Source organism: Microtus pennsylvanicus, chromosome 7 (genome assembly GCF_037038515.1).
Source record: "Microtus pennsylvanicus isolate mMicPen1 chromosome 7, mMicPen1.hap1, whole genome shotgun sequence".
NCBI classification, from domain to species: Eukaryota; Metazoa; Chordata; class Mammalia; order Rodentia; family Cricetidae; genus Microtus; species Microtus pennsylvanicus.
In genome coordinates this window covers 109,829,284-109,850,323 of record NC_134585.1, presented here as the reverse complement: position 1 = coordinate 109,850,323, position 21,040 = coordinate 109,829,284, and the positions used below count along the sequence as shown (strand labels likewise).

The following is a 21,040-nucleotide window of genomic DNA, read 5'->3' as shown; positions in this document are numbered from 1 at the left end:
AACCAAGACCATATACCTAGGTAATGGAGGAATATACCAGAAGAAAAAACAAAGTATATAGCTATCCTGAAGACAAAGGATAGTATAAAATCAAGAAAAAATCCTTCTGCCTCAGATTCAAGTATAATGGAAGGAAGAATAAGATTTATGACTACGGAGAAACAAATACAATTTCAGTCAGTCTTAATTCTAATTAGATGTAGTAGATTAGATGCTCATCCAACAATAGAAAATGTCTGAAGCACATTACAATGTACAGGAAAAATGACAGAGTGAGATGAAATTAGGAGCACCTCAGGATGCTAAGGGTTACTAGGATACTGCTGGCAGCACTGGGGCAATTCTATCACCTTCTGTTACTCATATAACTCAAAGAAATGAAAAAGGGCCTCAGTAGGGTTCTTTGGCATTGAGCTCTCCAGATTAAGATCTCTGAATTTGAGGTCAGCCTGGTCTACACAGTGACTTCTAGCCCAGCCAGTGCTACACAGTGAGATCCTGTCTCCAAAACAAACAAAAAGAGAGGGGGAGGAGAACTTGAGGGAACAGGATAGTCAAGGTGGGGGAAAGACAGAAGCAGAGAGCAAGGAAAAAGATATCTTGATTGAGGGAGCCATTATGGGACTAGCAAGAACCCTGACACTTGAGAAATTCCCAGAAATCCCCAGATAATACCCTAAGCAATAGAGGAGAGGGTGCCCAAACTGGCCTTGTCCTGTAGTCAGATTGATCACTATCTTAAATGTCACCACAGAACCTTCATCCAGGAACTGATAGAAACAAGAGTCAGAGACCCGCAGCGGAGCACTGAGCTGAGTTTCCAAAGTCCAGTTGAAGAGTGGGATAAGTGAGAATATGAGCAAAGAGGTCAAGACCATGATGGGTTCACCCAATGAAACAGCTTACCTGAGCTAATGGGAACTCACCAACTCTGGCCGGACAGGGAAAGAACCAACAGAGGACCAAACTAGGCCCTCTGAATATGGGTGACAGTTGTATGGCTGGGTCAGAGTAAGGGGTCACTGGCAGGCTTTTTGGAGCCTGATCTCTTTGGAGGGATACCTTGCTCAGTCTAGATATAGTAGGGATGGCCTTGGTCCTTCCTCAAAGCAATGTGCCTTACCCTCTCTGAGGAGTGAATGGGGGGCTGGGGGAGGGAGATGGAGGGAACAGGAGTAGGGGAGGGAGTGGGAACTGGAATTGGTATGTAAAATGAAGATAGGTTTTTTTAAATAAAAATAAAAAACAAATAAAAAAGTGGACAAACTTTGAATGGAAATAAATGGTAAATTGTAAGTACCTTTAGATTAGATAGTTGATTTCTAAGAGAGAATATATTGTTTCTTTTTCTGAAAAATGTCTGAAAAAGAAATCTGTACCTGGATACCATGATGTGTTTCCTCTGTTATTTAGAAAAGCTCAAACAGGAAAGAATAATGGCATCTTCCACTTATGCATAGCTCACATAGTAAAGACACTGTCAACATCTTCTACTAACTTACTGAACCCTCACAACATTATGTTTTATTATATAAATAAGGAAACTGAGGCACAGAGATGTTAGTTAATTTAGAGTCACAACTAGCTAAATAGCCTGGTTAGGATTTAAATCAGTCAGGCTTCAAAGTGCTCTTAACTAACTACATTCCTATTAAACTCATTGTTTTTTTTCCTGGAACTCACTCTGTAGACTAGGCTAGCCTTGAACTTAAAAAAGATTTGGCTGCTTCTGCCTCCTTAGTGCTGGGATTAAAGGCGTGTACCACTACTACCAGGCAAACTCATCAAATCTAACTATGTGTAGATTCTTTCTTTCTCTCTCTCTCTCTCTCTCTCTCTCTCTCTCTCTCTCTCTCCCTCCCTCCCTCCCTCCCTCCCTCCCTCTAGCTAGGTGTCTAGGTGTGGTCGTTTAAGCTTGTAATACCAGTACATAGGAATCTGAGGCAGGAGGATCACCTCAAATTCAAGGCCAGATTAGGCTCTAGAGTGAGGTCCCATTTAAAACAAAAACAAGAGGAAAAGCAGGAAAGCTAACATAGTCCCAGTTTCTACACTTAACTCAGTCATATTACAGCGTGTTATTTCAAAACATCACATTTTACATGTTATAAACAGATACAATTTGTTAGCTAAGAAGTTAAAAATGCAGGCAGGCCTGATGCAAGCCTGGATTCCCAGCTTGGGCAACTAAGACAAAAAAGACAAGATTCAAGGTCAGTTTGGACTATAGAATAAGTTTCAACTTAGTGAGACACTGTTTCAAAACAAAAACTATAATGAGGACTAGGGATACAGATAGGTGGCAGAATGCTTGCCTAGCATGTGCCAGTCCCTAGGTTCAACTTACAAAAAAAAAGAGTAAAACACATTAAAACTAAGCATGATGCAAACAATTATAATATACAGATATTTTATATTATTGTGTACTGAGGTTTTTAAAAAAAAATTTTCTACAGCTGGAGAAATGGTTCATTGAGAGCATGTACTACTTTAGTAGAGGACCCAGGTTCAGTCTCCAGTATCCATATCAGGTGGCTCACAAACACTTGTAACTACAGAGAGTCAAATGCTTCAGGCTTGGGCTGGAGAGATGGCTCAGCAGTTAAGAGCACTGACTGCTCTTCCAGAAGTCCTGAGTTCAATTCCCAGCAACCACATGGTGGCTCACGACTATCTGTAATGAGATCTGGTGCCCTCTTCTGGCCTGCAGGCATACATGCAGAAAGAACACTGTATATATAATAAATAATTAAAAAAAAATACCTCTGGCTTCCAAGGGCACTTGTACTCACATACAACCTCTACCCTCATTTACATATATAATTAGAAATAATAAAAAGAAATCTTTTTAAAAGAACTTTTCATATACTTATATTCCTTTAGAAATGATTTAGGGAAGTGACCATTACCACAAGAAAAGAAGTGATGTCTGGTGGCCAAAGCTTCAGAAGGATAAGATAAATGTAAGAAAAATGATTCCCAAAGCCGGGGAGGACCAGGTAGATACTTAACAGTAGAGAAGCCGTTGGAATAATGCTCTTTCACATAGGCTCTTAAAGCACTGTCACAGGATTCTCTCCAAGACTTCAAGCCTCCGTCCACATCTTCTGGCTGGGGGTCACTCGCTTCTTTCCGTAAATGATCAAACTTAAAGGAAATTTTGTGTCTTGGATCTAAAAATCTGCTGTTACCAAGGTCGCCGTGCTCTGTAATTAAGACCTTTCAGAGAAGAATTACAAATATGAGTAACTCTATAAAAAAAAAGACAATTCTTGTCATGTTTTGCAAAAATATCCTAGAAAAGTTAACTTTTCATTTCTTTTCTTTCCCACATTGACTTTTAAATTAAGTATCATTTTTATTCTCATAAAAACACATTTATAGACAAACTTCTCCTCCTCCCAACAATACTTTACTTTTTTATTTCTATCTAATGTATTTTCCATGTGTTTATTTATTCCTAGCTACAATACCAACTTTAACGTATTCATTTTCACATATTTATGAAACTTTTCAGGGCCACTGTATTATTGTGAGCACTTAAGAAATACAGCTACATAGTTTATAAATGTATTAAATGAAATCTTTTTCTCATACCTATCTCCTAACTAGCAAATTCCTCGAATAACTTAAACTAGTACAAATTTAATATCTCCTGGTATTTTTGCTAGATTTTCTTTCTTGGTAGCTCTCTGGAACCCAGGGGTTGTATATGCACAGCTTATAACTGAGTTACATATCAAGTCAATGGCATTCTTTTCTCTATTAAAAAACTGCCCAGTAGTACCAGAAAGACAAAGAATCTCTTACTACACAGACTACTTTGAAACCGAAGACATAAATATATTTGGCACCCAACTTACTATCTGTTGATGATGTCTACACCTCTATCACCTGCCAACCACAGACTAGCTATCAGATTATTTAACCGTCTTAAGGAGCAGTTAGTATTACCTGGTCATCATAGCCTTCTATCTTCACAGGTGTGAACTGATCCATGTTATAATGAGCAAATGCACTATTAAAAAAAAAAGAATTGAAAAAGTAAATAGTATCTCCTGTTTACCAGTTTCTTAATCCAAAAACTTTGGATTTATCCTTAGCTTTTCTTTCTCTGACACTTGACATTCAACCCACCAGTTCTACGGTAAGTATGATCAAAGTCTGACTCCCCCATGTCTACTGTTTCTGCTCTAAATTACATCTATCTCTCAACTATTCTCAACTATTGTCTTGCTTCATTCAGCCTCTACCCCTTACAGTTATCAGAATACATAGCTGGTGATCATTGTAAACTTTAAGTCTTACCATGTCATTCTCTGCTTAATACTCTTAACAGTGTCATCTCACTCAAAATGAGATTCCCTCTTCAATGTGACCTATAACATCCTACTTATACCAGAAAAGCTGGGCACTATCAGGGAATGATTCTGTGGTTAGAAGCATTGGCGCCAAAATAATAGGAAAGAAGGCCAATCTAACGCATTATCTATGTATATTTTATACCCAGCTATAATAAGTCTCCTTCACTTTATAAAGGAAGCAATAATGATGGAGAGGATTACTGAAACACCATGTACTAGACACCAAAAGACTAAAGCATTTCATTCCAGAAATAAGGTGAACTTTTCTTACCCAAGAAAAAAAAATCAAATTATTTGGGCACAGGAAAATACTCCTTTAACAAGTAGGTTCTCCAAAAACCTGAAATCTCTAAGAATTTGAACACACACACAGCTTTGGTGTCTGTCAGTATAATTAAACCAGCAGACACATCTGAACTATGTATCGACACAACCAGTACTGATCAGAAATAAGGACAACTACTGTGTTTGTTTTGAGTTAGAGCACTGTTCCTCAACCTATGGGAGGGGTGGAGGAGGATCACCTTTGCACAAGGGTCACCTAAGACTATCTGCATATCAGATACATTATGTTTCATAATAGCAGCAAAATTAAAATTATGAAGGAGTAATGAAAATAATTTTATGGTTGGGGGTCACCACAACGTGAGGAACTGTATTAAAAGGTCACAGCATTAGGAAGGTTGAGAACCACTGAGTTAAGAGTTTCAATCTGTAGCCCAGGCTAGCCTTGAACACATGTCAATCCTCCTGTTCTCACCTACCAAATTCTGAGATTGCTTGCACTAGCATGGTTGCCTTCAAGCACTTCTGAGTGTCATTCTACCCTAGTATCAGTAGTAATATGTTGAGAGTTATACGGAGTTTCTTCAATGCGGACTTTTGTTTCCTAAGTAAACTATATCTAGGGTATCAGCCATGAAGAGAATTACAGTGATGGTCTTGAAATCCTAGATCAACAGAATCTAGTCCCCAAAGCATCATGGACAGGGCAAACGATTGTTTACTAGGTAACAAATTCAAACAGATCATATAGCATACCCAAATAACTTTGGGATAGTTGTATGCTTTGCATCAACATGTTCTTGTACACCTCCCCCCTTCCCCAGTCCACCTCTTTCCAGCAATATTCAATTCAGGTTTCCTCTTTACAAAGAGACTTTGGGCCAGTTGGGTAGACAGTAACTGAAAGGGAATTTTGGGAAGAACAGAGCAGAGTATTGATAAAGCCAGATAACATGGGCCCTTGAAAGTCATTGTTTGTATATGACTCTAAAAGAAGAATCAACAAGCAAAACAAAAATCCCAAGCCAAACAAGCCCTACCACTATGTTTTTGAAGACAAAGAAGACTGAAAATACTATTTTTTTGTGCATGACATCTCACTTGCTTGTCTAGAACTTGCTATGTAGCTGAGGTTGGTCTTGAGTTCCTAACTCTCTTGCCTCTGCCTAGTAAGTGTGAGGATTACAGACATGCACCATTCAACCTGGCTGGATCTGGTATTTCAGTAAGATTAGTTCACCTGTCGGCAATTGGGATTCAGTGACCAGGGAGAATAATCATGACTTTATCCTGTAATTAGCTATTATTTGTGAAGCTTTATCAATACTTATTAGCAGGCTAGCTTTTCTATAAGTAGCAGTGTAAAAAGATTCCACATTATGTCTAGGCATGGTAGCACACACCTGCAATCTCAGCATTGCAGAGGCAGAGGGGCACAGTGTCAGAGAGACAGAGGGGCAGAGGCAGAAGGGCAGAGAGGCAGAGGGGCAAAGAGAGAGAGGGGCAGAGGCACGACTGCTTTGAGGCCAAGTATTAGGCCGGCCTGGCCTACATAGCAAGTTCAGATCAGCCTTAGCTACATAATGAAACCTTACCTCCCAAAACTAAAAACACAAACAAAACAAAAACCGTATGAACTAGGAAAATTTTGCTTTAATGAGAAAAAAATCTAGACAAAACCAAAAATTAGCAATTTGATACATTAAGTTTTAAGAAAACAAAAGTTTTAGGGGGAACATGTTTCCTCTACCAATTTGAGAGAGAGAAAGAAAAGTAAATAAGACATATAGTTTGGCTATGAAGCATTACCACAAACGGTTCTCAATTGTTTCCTAGGTCACAGCTCTTAGAACAGTTTTCTATAGTTGAAGAGACTGTCTTGGCTTGGTTGGGAAGGTCTAGTCCCCAGTCGGCAATAATTTTAGGAGGTTCCAGAAACATAAGGAGGTAGGCCCTAGCTGAAAAAGATGGGAGGATGTCCTCGGGTTGTATCTTGTGCCTGTCTGTGCTTTCTGTCTGCCATTAAGTAAGAAATCTCTGTCACATGTTTGAGACACCACGATGGTCTATCTAACCCTGGGCCAGAATCAATAAGGCCATAGACTATGAACTAATAAAAGTGTTAGTCTAAACAAACAAACAAAAAGATAGTGAACTTCATTTAGGACTCACTAACACAAAGATTAACTGCTTTAGTTTGAAGTGTCTCAAACTAGCTTTGCAAAGTACTAGTTTACTGTCACCACAGATAATCCAGTGGATGAACGAGATTGCAGTGCTGATCTGTACTGAGGGCCTCACACACACAGGCTAGTCAAGCTCTCTGTCAGAGCTGCACTCCCAACCGTGGGCTTAAGAGGTACTTACTGTGCTGCCCCTTCCCTGAGGAGATTGTCATTATTAAGTAGTAGCCGGACATCTGAGGAAGAAAGCATTTGAATACACTGAGTAGAGAACAAACTCAAGAAATTTTGGTCCATTTCTAGAATGTATTTTTAAAATTCAGGGAGTCTTTATGTATACTCCATGTATGGAAATTCTAAACATGCTAATGAGTAATGGACACTAATGTCCATAGGTTCCTATGGAATTATGCCTAAGGTTGAGTCTGAACTCTTTTTTGTTTTGTCATCCTTGCGCAGGGGCCATGCTAATCTCTGTATTGTTCCAATTTTAGTATATGTGCTGCTGCAAGCGAGCACGAGTCTGAACTCTTGATCCTCCTGCCTCCATCTCCCTAGTGCCAGGATTACAGGTGTACACAACCATACCTAGCAAAGAACTATGGGAAATTAAGACCTCTTTTTATGTTTTGAGTTTGGTCTCACGCTGTAGTTCGGGCTTCCCTGAATTTGTAATCGTCCTCTGTCAGCATCCTAAGTGGCTGGGGTTACAGGTGTGCACCACCACATCCACCTAATGTCTAATAGATGAAAATCTGGATGAGATGATAAAGGCGGATCTATACATTTATTTAATAATTTTTCTGGTTTTTGTTCTGGAAACAAAGGCTCATTCTGTACCTTAAGCTAGCCTGAAACCAAAGTAATTCTCCTGCTTTAGCCTCTTGGGTATTGGAATTACAAGCAGGGGTCATCATTTCTGGCTGAATCTGATCTTTTTCTTTCTTTTTTTGTTTTTGTTTCTTTTTTTAATTTTTATTATGTATACAATGTTCTGCCTGCATGTGTCCCTGTAGGCCAGAAGTTGGCACCAGATCTTATTAGAGATTGTTGTAAGCCACCATGTGGTTGCTGGGAATTGAACTCAGGACCTCTGGTAGAACAATCAGTGCTCTTAACCGCTGAGCCATCTCTCCAGCCCTCTTTTTTGTTTTTGAAACAGGGTTTCTTTCTGTAGCCCTAACTATAGTAGAACTTGCTCTGTAGATCAGGCTGGCCGTGAACTCAGAGCTCTGCCTGATTTTATTCCAAAGTGTTGGAATTAAAGTGTGCCACCACTGCCTGGATGAATCTGAAATGTTACTAAACTTCAGATAGAATCTGTACAGGCACAACAGTACTGAGAAATGCCCTTTAGTATGGGACTTTGTGAGGAAAGGCAGTGAGAATTGAAGTTTTCACTTATGCTAAAACTAAAGGCATAGGAGGAATCAAAAAATAAAAGTTTAAAAAGTCAATTTACTGTCATTTTTTTTAAAACATGAAGCTATTTAAAAATTCTATTCACTTATTTTTAGTTTTAAGACAGTCTTTAGTCCAAGTTGTACTGGAACTTGCAGCAATCCTTCAGCATCCTTAGTGCTGGGATTGCAGGTGCGAGCCACCAAGACAGCCAGTTTCCTTAAGTCTTTGCTTACTTGGGACTGGCATCCTAATTAATGAAGGAGGCATTCAAAGCTAGAGCTAAATCCTAACTTTTAGATTTAGTAGCTGAGTGGCCTTGAATTAGTTCAATGTTTCTAATTGCCGATTTCTAGCAAAGCTGTAACAGGTCATCAAGAATCAGGAGACAACAAGCACTCACAGCTAGGTGTGTTGGTGTACACCCATGTTCTAGCACTCAAGAGTTCAAGGCCAGTCTGGGCCACAAAAGACCAAAATTTAAAAGGAGAAAGGGCTGGTGAGATGCCTCGGCAAATAAAGGAGTTTGCTTCTAGGCTTGAGGACTTGAGTTCAGTTCTCAGGACCCATGAGGTAGAAGAAGAGACCAACTCTCACAATTTGTCTCCCCCCTACCAAAATAAATAAATGGAATAAAACTTTAAAAAGAAAGAAAAGGGGGAAAGCTAAATAATGACAATAATTAAGGAAGGCTTAGAACAGCTCAATATCAATCTTTACTTACCATTGAATACTTCATTAAACTCCCCAGGGGGTGCATGAGTGATAAATTTAGCGGCTATGCGTACCTAAAGAAAATAAAATTTATTGTAAGTTTATTGTGAAGAGAAACAAACAGCTGGGTATAGCTGGGCACTGTCTAATCCTAGTACTTTTGGAGGATCTTGAGTTGAAGGTCAGCCGGGTGATATAGTAAGACTGTATTTACCTCCCCCAATCTCCCCCACAAAAGTCCAACAAGACAAACAATTTAAAAAAAACAAAACCAGAAACATGTAAATGCTGTTAACAGATCATAAAAATTTTGTGTTATTTAAAAAAAAAATTCCCCTTCACACACATGCAGTGTCCATAGAGGCCAGAATAGGATGTCATATCCCCTAGAATTGGAGTTACAGACAGCTGTGAGCTGGCATGTGGGTGCTTAGAATAAAATCCCAGTCCTCTGGAAGAGCAGCCAGTGTTCCTAACCACTGATCCATCTTTCCAGCATCATTGCTTGTTTAAAGATTTATTTATTTTTATTAATATGTGCATGTGTCTGTATATGTGCCTGTATGTTCTGGTGGTACCCAGAGGCCAGAAGAGGGCATCACTGGAGCTGGAGTCACAGGCAACTTTATATAAGTCATCCATTACCAGCAATGCATCTCTGACCATCTGCAAGAGCAGCAAAGACTTCCACTGGATCATCTCTCCAGCTGCTCTCCAGTTGCTTTTTGCAACAAGATATCTTGTAGCTCAGGCTGGCTCAAACTTGCTGCATAGTTGCTCTGACTACCCTTCCCTCTACAAGGATTATAGGTGTGCACAGCCAGTTCTATGTGACGCTAAGATATAATTCAGGACTTTATGCATAATAAGCAAATACTCTACCAACTGAGCTACTTTCCCTGCCTACAATATCTCTTGAAATAAAAATTTATTTAAAGCTTTACTGTTTAGAAGCCTTTAAATTTTCTTTCTACAAAACACCCTAAAGCTGTTTCTATCAATATAGATATACTTTGTACTAACAGTCATTTTGAATTTTTAAAAACATTTATTTTTAAATGTGTGTGTGTAAGAGAGAGAGAGAGAGAGAGAGAGAGAGAGAGAGAGGGGGGGGGGGGGGGGTTATGGGAACCACATATGTGCAGGAGGCTGAGGAGTCCAGAAGAAGGCAATAGATCTGATAGGGGGTTGTGAATAGCCTTATGGGTGCTGAAAAAATGAATCCCCAAGTGGGTCTTCTGCAAGAACAGTAAACACTCTTAACCACTGAGCTATATCTCCAGCCCTTTGAATTTTTGTTTAAATATTAATAATCAGCTTTGGTCAAAATATAAAACAATCACAAATAAATCAAGCTATAATCTCTTAGAAACATTTTAAGAAAATTAAACATTCCATACTAAACAAGGTTTAGTACTAAGGATGTGATTTACAAATTAAAAGGAGGGAAGTCATATGATCATCCCAAATCTTATTGGAAAAACAAAACAAAACATAGTATCTTAGAATCCAACAAATTACTCGTTTTAGAAGCAACACAGTAAGTTTCCTTGACCTGATAACTGGCTAGAATTCTAAGGTAACCTACATATTAAAGAAAATTAGCACTGTCACCAATTTTGAAATCTAGACAAAGCTGACTTCTATCACTTTTACTACTCAGCTCTATATGACAGGCATAAAGCATTATGGGGAAACTTTCTTCTATTACTCATTGTGGCCTCCCTCTTCTGTCCTCTATCTAAGGCTATCCTCCCCATCTTGATCAGTTACTAGAAACGGATGCTAGAACGGTAGGATCTATTCTGCATCTCATTTCTTCTTCTATACTTAACTTTCATCTTATGCTCTGGGCAGTTCCATTTCTGAGTTCACTAACACGCTCTTCAGCTATGCCCAGTTCGCTATTCAGATAATTATTTTAACTCTCCAAGTTTCCACTGCTCTGATTTTTAGTAATTTCCCTTTATGTATACAATTACCCCCCTGAGGGCATTAGTCATTCTTGTTTGGTGCTCCTTTAGCTTTCCTGTTCATTTTATCTAGAGCCTGTCTCTAGTTCTTTGAAGGGCAAGGCTAGGCTTACAAACACTTTACCTTTTCTGGGAGGGAGGGGGGGAGCAGGGTTTCTCTTGGTACAGCACTGGCTGTCCTAGAATTCACTCTGTAGCCCAGGCTGGTTTCGTTCACGGAAATCCATCTGCCCCTACCCCCCAAGTGCTGGGACAAAATACAGGTATGAGTCACCATACCTACCATCTTTTGAGTAAGCCTAAAGGTTACCTTTAGTGCTGCAGGCCTCTCTCTTTTTTGGAGGTTTGGAAGGGGTTGAGATGGGACCTCAGATAGCCCAGTCTGAACTCAAACTCAGTATGTAGCTCAGGCTGGCCTTGAACTCCTGCTTCAGCCAGTTCTGGAATTGCAGGCGTTAGACACTGTGACTAGCTCATTGTTCATTCTCAATGCTATATTCTGAGAATAAACACTGGTTTTGGTATAGCGTACCCTAAATGGAAGAAAGCTCAGCTAGTATGTTTTAAGACTGTCTGGGTCCTTTCCTCCTTATTCCTGAAGTTCCTCTAGATGTGCTTCTATTTGCCATGTGACAATATCTTCATATAGATAGCTAATAGTTATAAAACAAGCTCTCTCTGACTCTCCTGGAACTAGCTTTTTAGACCAGGTTGGCCTCGAACTCACAGAGATCCACCTGCCTCTGCCTTCAGAGTGCTGGGATTAAAGGCATATGCCACTGCTGCCGGCTGTTCCCCAATGCTTAATGTGTCACACAGGAAGATGTTAAAATCACAGAGACAGAGCAAAAACGATTATCTAATAGATAAGGCAGTTCCTATTTCTAGATTAGCACACTTCATACAATTTTAAGTTCTTTATGGTCACATCAAAATCCAGCCATTTTTTTGTGTGTACATATACACAGGTAGGCATCTTCATGGTAGGTATGTGGAGGGAGGTTAGAAGACAACTCTTCAAAGTTGGTTCTTTCCTCCACCTTGTGGCATCCAGGGAAGAACTCACGTTCTCAGGCCTGTACACAAGTACAAGATGATCCACTGGGTCATCTCACAGGCCTCCAAGCCATTCTTAAGCAGAAAAACCTGTCTCACAAGCCCTTTGAAAATGAGCTGGACACTGGTACACTACCTTAAGCCTAAATGGGAGGCAGCAAGATGGTTCAGTGAGTAGAAGCACTTGATGCCAATCTGTGCTTGATGCATTCAGAATCTACACAGTGGAAGCTGAGAATTGACTCTCAAACTGTCTGCTAACTTCTACATGTGCGAGTAAACATTCATGCAAATCCACCCTGAACAAGTAAGTAAAATGTTTAAAATTATAGCATCAACATGACAACTTAAAAAAAAAAGACAAAACAAAGTTTCAATGTAGCTGTGAATGTAGTGGCTCACTCATGAGTGTCCTATAATCCCAGCATTTGGGAGCTGAGACAGTCTGAGTGACACTGAGAGATATTCAAGCCAGCCAGAGTTACTGTGTAAGAAACCCCATAAGACTAAATGTTGAAATATGATTTTCTAATGTATATCTTCCTTAGCACATAAAACAACAGTTGGCTGTTGGTATCATAAGTTAAGAAATTTGTATATCTCTTTGAACAATGAAATGTTTTCTTTTGTTTGTTTGTTTTTTTGAGAGTTTCTCTTTGTAGTCCTGATGCTCCTGGAACTAGACCAGACTGGTTTCAAAATCAGAGATCCAGCTGCTTTGCTTCTCGAATGCTGGGATTAAAGCTGTGCAGCACCAAGCTTATCTGTGGCATATGAGCTGAGTGGTCATGGTCACATTTGCCAGTGTGTTTCTCATGACACCACAAAAACATGAAACTCCCCTCAGGAAAAGTGCTTATATTCTAAACCTAAGTATATGCCGATTCACACATCACTTAAAATATATCTTCCCGCCAGCAGTGGCAGCACAGTCCTTCAATCCCAGCACTCATTCAAGGCCAGCCTGGTCTACAGACCTAGTTTCAGGACAGACAGGGCTATGTAAAGAAACTGTATCTTGAAAAACAAAGACCATAAAATAAAAACAAATAAATCTAAAATAAAAAATTCAAGGATGGTAAAAGAACGAATTGAGGCATTGTCAAAATGCTGACGGCAGCAAGGAAGGATCTTAACAGTCACTCCTCTAAAGAGAGGAGCTCAAGTATGTACCAGTGAGGGGACAACACCAAGCAGCAGTGTTACATTCTGGTTCAAGTGCTAGAAAAAAGCAACCTCCCTGCATTTGAGACCATCAAGAACATCGACAGCCTTTCAAGTGCTAAACTGATTTTTCACTCGTTGAACACAATGCCTAAAACCAAGTCAAAGTAGTAAGAATTTATATACCCAGTCTAAATTAAATACTAAAGTCAGATCCATAGCCCACCAGGCTCCTCCATCTCAACTCTTTTTTCCTACTACTTAGCTTCTGGATCTGTCTGCCTTAGAACTACTGAAGCTTTTCCTACTTTTTGTCAAAAATAAGCTACTAGAGCAGTGATTCTCAACCTGGAGGTGGACTGGTCTTTTCACAGGGGTCGCCTAAGACCATCTGCATGTCAGATATTTACATTATGATTCATAACAGTAGCAAAATTACATCTCATTTCTAGGCTTTACTTGTGCTTTTTCTTCAAGGAAATTGTCATTACTAAACATTTAACTGTTTATTGCCCAGTTCCTCCAAAAGAATTTGCAGAGCACAGAGCAGGATCAGCAAACAGCTGACGCAGAGGGCAGAGGTAAGTTACATGTTTTCTGTTCCATAAAATAAACAAATATGATGGTGACCAAGAAACCTTTGCATGCTAAAATTTATATTTCATGAAATTTTTACACCACGAGATATTCTTTTGGTATCGTTCAGGCTTTGTAAAAGCAAATAGAGAACTGGATTTGTCCCATGGGGTAACAATATAAAAACCTCACTGGGTGGTGGTAGTGCACACCTTAAATCCCAGCACTCGGGAGGCAGAGGCAGGCGGATCTCTGTGAGTTTGAGGCCAGCCTGGTCTACAACAGCTAGTTCCAGGACAGGTACGGCTATTACACAGAGAAACCTGGTCTTGAAAAAACAACCAAACAAACAAAAACAAAACCACAAACCTTTAGCACAAAGCTTAAGAACCTGTTGTATCAGTTCACTGTTGTACAACCCAAACTAAGACCTGCTGAGTGCCTTATACTAACTGTAAAGCAATGAGTTTTCATTCAAGCTTCTCTTTTGATCTTTATTAAGATAAGCAGCAAAGACACCAAGACCCCAGAGTAGCCTAGCCTGAGGGGTGGAGAGGAAACTACAATCGAGGCAATTGACTATAATATGTATCAACAGAGAGTAAAATTCCAGAGTATTTGGTGTCAAAGATTTAGCTTTGTCATTTTAATTTTTCATGTGGTATGTGTGAAAGAGGGAGGGAGAGAGAGGTAGAAGTGGGGGGAGAAGAGGAGATTTTAAATTGCTTTTTAGTTGTTTTGTTGAGACACGTTCTTGCTCTGTAGCACAGGGTGAATCTGTGGCAATCTTCCAGGATTAGAGATGGATGTGCCAGGCCTGGCTCTAGATTTCTCTTTTTTAAAGCAAGAATCGACTCAAAGCTTTGCTTTTGAAATCTGTATCTCTAACAAAATTGAGAAACAGGGATAGGTAAAATAATAAAGAGAAAATTTAAAAGTCAAAACATTATCTTGCTTCAAAACTTGAGTGGTAGATGGCTCAGTGGATAAGAATTCTTTTTCCAAGCCTGATGATCAAAGTTGAATATCCAGGACACACATAGTGGGAGAAGTGATTCCTACAAGTTGTCTTCTATTAAACTTCATCCTCGTTTAGACCTACTTAAAAAAAATATTTATGTGGCTGGTGTAGTGGCACACAGCTTTAATCCCAGCACTTGGGAGGCAGAGGCAGGGTATCTTTGTGAGTTCGAGGCCAGCCTGATCTACAAAATGAGGTCCAGGAGAGCCAGGATTGTCACACAAAGAAAACCCATCCTGAAAAATAAACGAACAAATAAATAATACAATTTATTATTACTGCCTATTAAGTACTGAGCTTTCAAATTTTATTATCACTGCCTATTAAGTACTAGGCTTTCAATTTATTTATTTTGTGTAGGTATGTTTGCTACCGGCTATAAACCCCAGCTGTCCTTACTGTATTAGGATTTGAGTATAATCTTTCCTTTATCACAACAATCTTGCATAGTATCTTACCATTTTAACACATACCAAATAATTTTTCCTTACTAGGAGTTACCATTGTATGTTATAACAATTTATATCATGCTGTCTAAAAATGGTGTACTTAAGCAGAAGGTTTACTACATGGGGAAAAAAGAAACTGGGCTTGGTGGCACATGCCTTTAATCCTAGCTCTTGGGAGGCAGAGACTGAGGGATCTCCAAGTTTGAAGCTAGCCTACATATTGACCACACAGTAAGCTCCAGAGCAGCTAGGACTTCAAATAAGAATCCTTCTTAAACAAAACAGTTTTTATAGTTTTATAGCTATTTTATAGTTACCATTCCCAACCATTTCCATGTAATTCCATGCAATTTAAGCACCAAGTTAGAAGGAATTCATCCCTTAGTTCTCATTCTGGGTTCTAAACCATGCAGAATTTTGATAAGGTTTCTGAACATGTATCTTAAGTGTTCATTTAGGCATTTAAAGTGAATGCTATGACTTGTTTGAGTAAATAAAATTTAAAGTATTTGGTCAATCTCAGTAGAGATTAAGCCAAGTCTTATCATAAGTGCAGCATGTAAGTAGAAAGGGATGGAAAGGACCTAGTGTTTTACTATTTAGTGCTTAAATACTCAGATCTATCTGAGTATTTTGCCTTCATGTCCCCATAGTTTTCTTGTCTTTCTGTCCTGTCTTAGTTCTTTAAATATTCAGATAGATACATAAAATTAAATATGTCCTCATAAAACATTTTAACTATTAAAAATGTTAGAGAGAGAGAGAGAGGTCTGACTTAGACAGAACCAGTATTTTCCGAGAAACATAACTAAGTTAACAAGAGCAAAAGCACAGCAACACCTGAGATTAAAGTGTCCTAGAGTAATGGTGCGGTTTCCAAACTCAGAGGGTAGAGTTAGCAGTACAGGCTTGTGCTGGATGGTACAAAACAGTGGGAAGCAGCATTTGCCTTCAGGATCTGGTGCATTTGTTTATGACATCCTAACAGAAAGGTACATCCTCCTCCCCGTAAACCAATTTTACTTTTTCTTTTTTAGTTACTGGGAATCAAACTATTTCCCAAGATATCTTTCCCATTCAACTGCTTGAATTTAGTTTCTTCATTTGTAAGTATAATTCCTGTGTACATGGAGGACTATTTTAACTATCCAATTGATGTAACATAAAATACACTTAGACAAGCCGGGCATGGTGGCGCACGCCTTTAATCCCAGCACTCGGGAGGCAGAGGCAGGTGGATCTCTGTGAGTTCGAGGCCAGCCTGGTCTACAAAGGGAGTTCCAGGACAGGCTCCAAAGCTACAGAGAAACCCTGTCTCGAAAAACCAAAAAAAAAAAAAAAATACACTTAGACACAGTACTTAATTTTTTCTCTTAAGCAAATGGCCAAGCATTATCAAAATTGGAGTGATGTGTCCTCTTTAAAAGTTCAAACCTTTGTGTTTAGTAATGTGTTCATTTACAAAGAAAACAAATAAACAAAAAACAATTCTTAGATCCCAGGCACTGAGGTGATACTAAAGAAGAGGTTAAAAAAGAACATGAAAAGAAACACTCCATTTGCTTCTAACATTGAAATCACTGGGGGATTTAAATGAGCAGATGCCTGGGTTCGACCTGCAGAGATTTTGATGTGACAGCTCTCTTAACAGGCAGCAGTGTAAGAATTAGTAGGGGTTCGCTTTTACAAAACTTCCTCAGCAGCCAAGGCTGTATGTCAAGTCACTCCCTTCAGCTAATATGAAGTGCCAATAATGGTGGATACAAATAACACAAGATAAACCACATTAAGTACCTCACCCTTCCAATCTTTGTATATTTTATCAAGTTAGCAAATAAATTTACATGAGCAATAGCCTTTAATAAGGGACGTTTAAAAACAACTACTTACTTATTTTCAAAGATGTATTTTATTTTAACTTTTTGTGTAAATGTGTGTGGCCATGTGCTCATGGGTGCTTGTGTCCACACAGTCCAGAAGAAAGCAAAAGACACTCTGTAGCTAGAATTATAGGCAGTTGTAAGCAACTCAGCGTGAGTGCTGGAACACACACTCAGGTCCTTTGTAATAAATAGTATGTGCTCTTAACCACTGAGTTGTCTCTCCAACTCTAAAAAGGTCTAAAATAACTACAAATCAGAACTGGCAAATCAAAAGCATAAAGATTAAGCCGGGCGGTGGTGGCGCACGCCTGTAATCCCAGCACTTGGGAGGCAGAGACAGGCGGATCTCTGTGAGTTCGAGGCCAGCCTGGTCTACCAAGGGAGTTCCAGGACAGGCTCCAAAGCTACAGAGAAACCCTGTCTCGAAAAACCGAAAAAAAAAAAAAAAAGTATAAAGATTATAGGGCATAGACCTTAAGAGGAAGGAGATGGATATATGGGTTAGGATGGTAAAAAAAAAAATCTACAAGGAAGAGAAAGGTGGGATTTTAAAGTTGGACTCTGCAAAAATACTTCAGATACTTTTACAGGGAAATTACAAGCGGAAGAATAGAGGAGGGTGTGTTGATACACGCCTACAGTCAGAAGAGAGGAGAGAAACAGGAGTCTGAGGCCAGTCTGAGCTACTAGTGAGTGTGTCTTCAAAAAAAATTAAATGGGGGGCTGGAGAGATGGCTCAGCGGTTAAGAGCATTGCCTGCTCTTCTGAAGGTCCTGAGTTCAATTCCCAGCAACCACATGGTGGCTCACAACCATCTGTAATGAGGTCTGGTGCTCTCTTCAGGCATTTATGCAGACAGAATATTGTATACATAATAAATAAATAAATATTTAAAAAAATTAAATGACTAAAGAAGGAACTATAAGGTTCTCAATTTTGAGATATAGGGGCTTCCTTGGAGCCCTGTAAAAGCTCCCCTAGTAATGTAATAACAAATTAGCCTAAAAAGAAAAAAAAAATTCCCACTCATTTCTATTACCCAAAAACTTCACCTGATCTTAGTGGTGTACCTTACTGTATATATACCTATTATGGAAGAAGATGCCATCAAAATTTCTGGACCACATAGATAATGTCCCTGGTTCCAATTTCAGATTTAAAACATTTAAAGTAGAGGCCAGGTTCAATACTAGCTACTTAGTTAGGAGGCAGACAGAAAGACCATAAATTCAGGTCATCCTGGGCAATTCTTAGTTTTGCACTGAGGTAACATATAAATGCTTAATGATGGCTCAAAAAAAAAAAAGAGTTGCATATACAGGCCAGTGGCAGAGCACTTCTACAGCATGGACATGGGTCTAGGTTTAATACGAAGTACTACAGGGATGGAATGTATGCATATATTATATAATAAATATGAAAACTGCTAAAATTATAATTTCCATGTGACTACAATAGCTAGAAAAAAAATAGCCTCTTTTGTATCTATTAAATTAGTGTTATTTCATTTTTACAATTTGTTTCTTCAACTTAGTCAATATAAGTCCCCGAAAGAGATAGATTTAGTTTCCTGATAAATCAAACTATTTAGCATATTAGGCAGAGAATTAACATTTGAAACATTTCAAGTTCACAGTTTTTGGATGCTATAAAGAATTATCAGGGGGCTGGAGAGATGGCTCAGTGGTTAAGAGCATTGCCTGCTCTTACAACGGTCCTGAGTTCAATTCCCAGCAACCACATGGTGGCTCACAACCATCTGTAATGAGGTCTGGTGCCCTCTTCTGGCCTGCAGAGGTACACACAGACAGAACATTGTTTACTAAATAAATAAATAAATAGGAAAAAAAAAAAGAATTATCAGAATACTTACTAAGAATAAATTCCTGACCAATGATTCCAGAAATTCTGATTCAGTAGGTCTAGGACAGAACCTAGAAATTTGCTTTTGAAAGAAACTCACCAGAAATGATACTGTAGGAAAGAACTGTTCTAATCAAACCCATGATTCTTAAAGTGCTTTTAGCACATTTTATGCAAGAATTTCTGGTGGCACACTTAAAGAAGCTCAAAAGACCACTACCTTGATTTAACAACAATTATGATGCCATCAGAGCATCTGGATATCTCAACAGCTATGAAGGTATTTATGTTGCCATGGTACCAACTTGTTCTGTTGTTTAGGGCTATGCTCAGCATCTCTACTCACTTTCTACCACCTGTGCAAAGGAGTCAAGGTCCTAAGGAGGAAACAAGCTCTAAGGCAGACTGCCAACTGTAGTGGCATTCAATTACACTTTAATAAAGACTGCCTGAAAATCTGAAAGTAAAAAAGTCCCTCTGGTCAGCCTTATAAACCAGATTATGATAACACACACCTCTAATCCCGGTAGCCACTCTCGCTACCATAAAAATTGGGTGGTGCATGTCTTTAATGCCAGTGGTGCATGCTTTTGATCCCAGCCCTAGAGAGAATATGCCACAGACTGGCTGTTTTACTTTTCAGATCTTCAGGTTGAACCCGTTTCTGACCCTGAGTTTTTATTAATTACACCAGACAACATTGTATGCACTCTGCTAATTATTAGTTCTGGACACTTGGTCCTTTGTTGTTGTTGTGGTTCTTTGTCTTTTTAAGCTTCACTTTACTCCTAGGGATGTTTTGACAGGAATGCATATTTATAAAGGACCTAACATATAATAAGTACTTAAAAGGTTATCTAAATGCAAAAACAATTCACAAGGAAAAGTCCCTCCATTTCAAAAGCCCACCACCTATCTCTGATGCAGCCTTCTTGCTATTATGCTACACCATGTCTGACATAGCAACATATGGTTCACTCAGATGAGTATTTCATCTCACAATGACTTAAAATATGCAATAAATTTTACATATTGCTCAAAACTGAGTAACAGAGCTGTGAAGAATTTCTAGTAACCCTGGAAAGGAAGGAAAGGCTAGTGGCAGAGAGAACAATTACACATGCTTAAGTATAGTGTGAAAGGAGTCTGGAGAAATGTCTCAGAGCTGAGAGTACATGCTGCTCTTGCAGATCTGAGTTTAGTTCCCAGCTCCCATGGGGAGTGGGGCAGGACTCCAGCTACATGGAATCATGGGATACAACTCTTGGACTCTAAGGGCACCTACATTCATGAGGACATATCTCCCCTCCCAAGCCCCCGCATATACCACAATTTAAAAAAAAACAATAATGAAAATATCCAAAATTCTTGTTAAAGAGTGAGGAGTGGGGATGTATTCCTTTTTCCCATCAATTGTGAGGCAGGCAGAGGCAGGAGGATCTCTGTGAATTTGAGGCCAGCCTGGTTTATGTAGCAAGTTCCAGGACACATAACAGAGGGAACCTGTCTCAAAAAAACAAAATAAACAAGTAGTCCTCTTGGAGGCAGATAGATTTTTTTTGAGTTCAAAGACAGCCTGGGCTACAACATACAAACAAAAGGGTGCGTGCGGGGGGGGGGGGGGGGGGGGAGGTGCGAGGGGGGGATGGCTCAATGGGAAAGGGCAGTTGAGCAAAAAACTACAAAAAAAAAATGAGGGGATATATAGCTCAGTGGTGGAGTGTTTGCCAAACATACAGGGATATACAAACAATGAAAAGTAAAAGCTCCCACCCCCAAAGAAAACAATGGTAGAAGGAATGTGGACAGATTAAGTGGAAAGTAGAGATAGGATGTGGCAGTAAATGTTTATAATCGCAGCATTTGTGAAGTAGAGGCAGGAGGATCATCCTTTTATACAAGTTCCAAGCCAGCCTGGGCTACATGAGACCTCAGCGGTTAAGAACACTGGGTGTTCTTCCAGAGGACCTGGGTTCAATTCCCAGCACCCACATGGCAGCTTACAACTGTCTGTAACTCCAGTTCCAATGGATTCAACACCAATGCATATTAAACAAACAAGCAAACAAACAAAAACAAAACAAACAAGACAAAAATAACAAAGGGAA

General features: G+C 39.3%; 1 protein-coding gene and 1 non-coding gene across 2 annotated transcripts in view; both read right to left on the bottom strand.

Moving 5' to 3' along the window:
* The window catches only part of Capza1 (capping actin protein of muscle Z-line subunit alpha 1), a 43,690-nt gene that overhangs the window by 15,285 nt on the left and 7,365 nt on the right, over positions 1-21,040 (bottom strand). The window contains exons 2-5 of the mRNA XM_075981710.1: positions 8,958-9,021; positions 7,017-7,068; positions 3,955-4,018; positions 3,013-3,219 (exon numbers count right to left, since the gene is read on the bottom strand). Coding sequence (XP_075837825.1) covers positions 3,013-3,219; positions 3,955-4,018; positions 7,017-7,068; positions 8,958-9,021 — 387 coding nt within the window. The remainder of the gene's footprint in view (positions 1-3,012; positions 3,220-3,954; positions 4,019-7,016; positions 7,069-8,957; positions 9,022-21,040) is intronic.
* On the bottom strand, positions 7,248-7,351 carry LOC142855243 (U6 spliceosomal RNA). Its single transcript, XR_012911498.1, has one exon. It is a non-coding gene; the product is annotated as a U6 spliceosomal RNA (small nuclear RNA).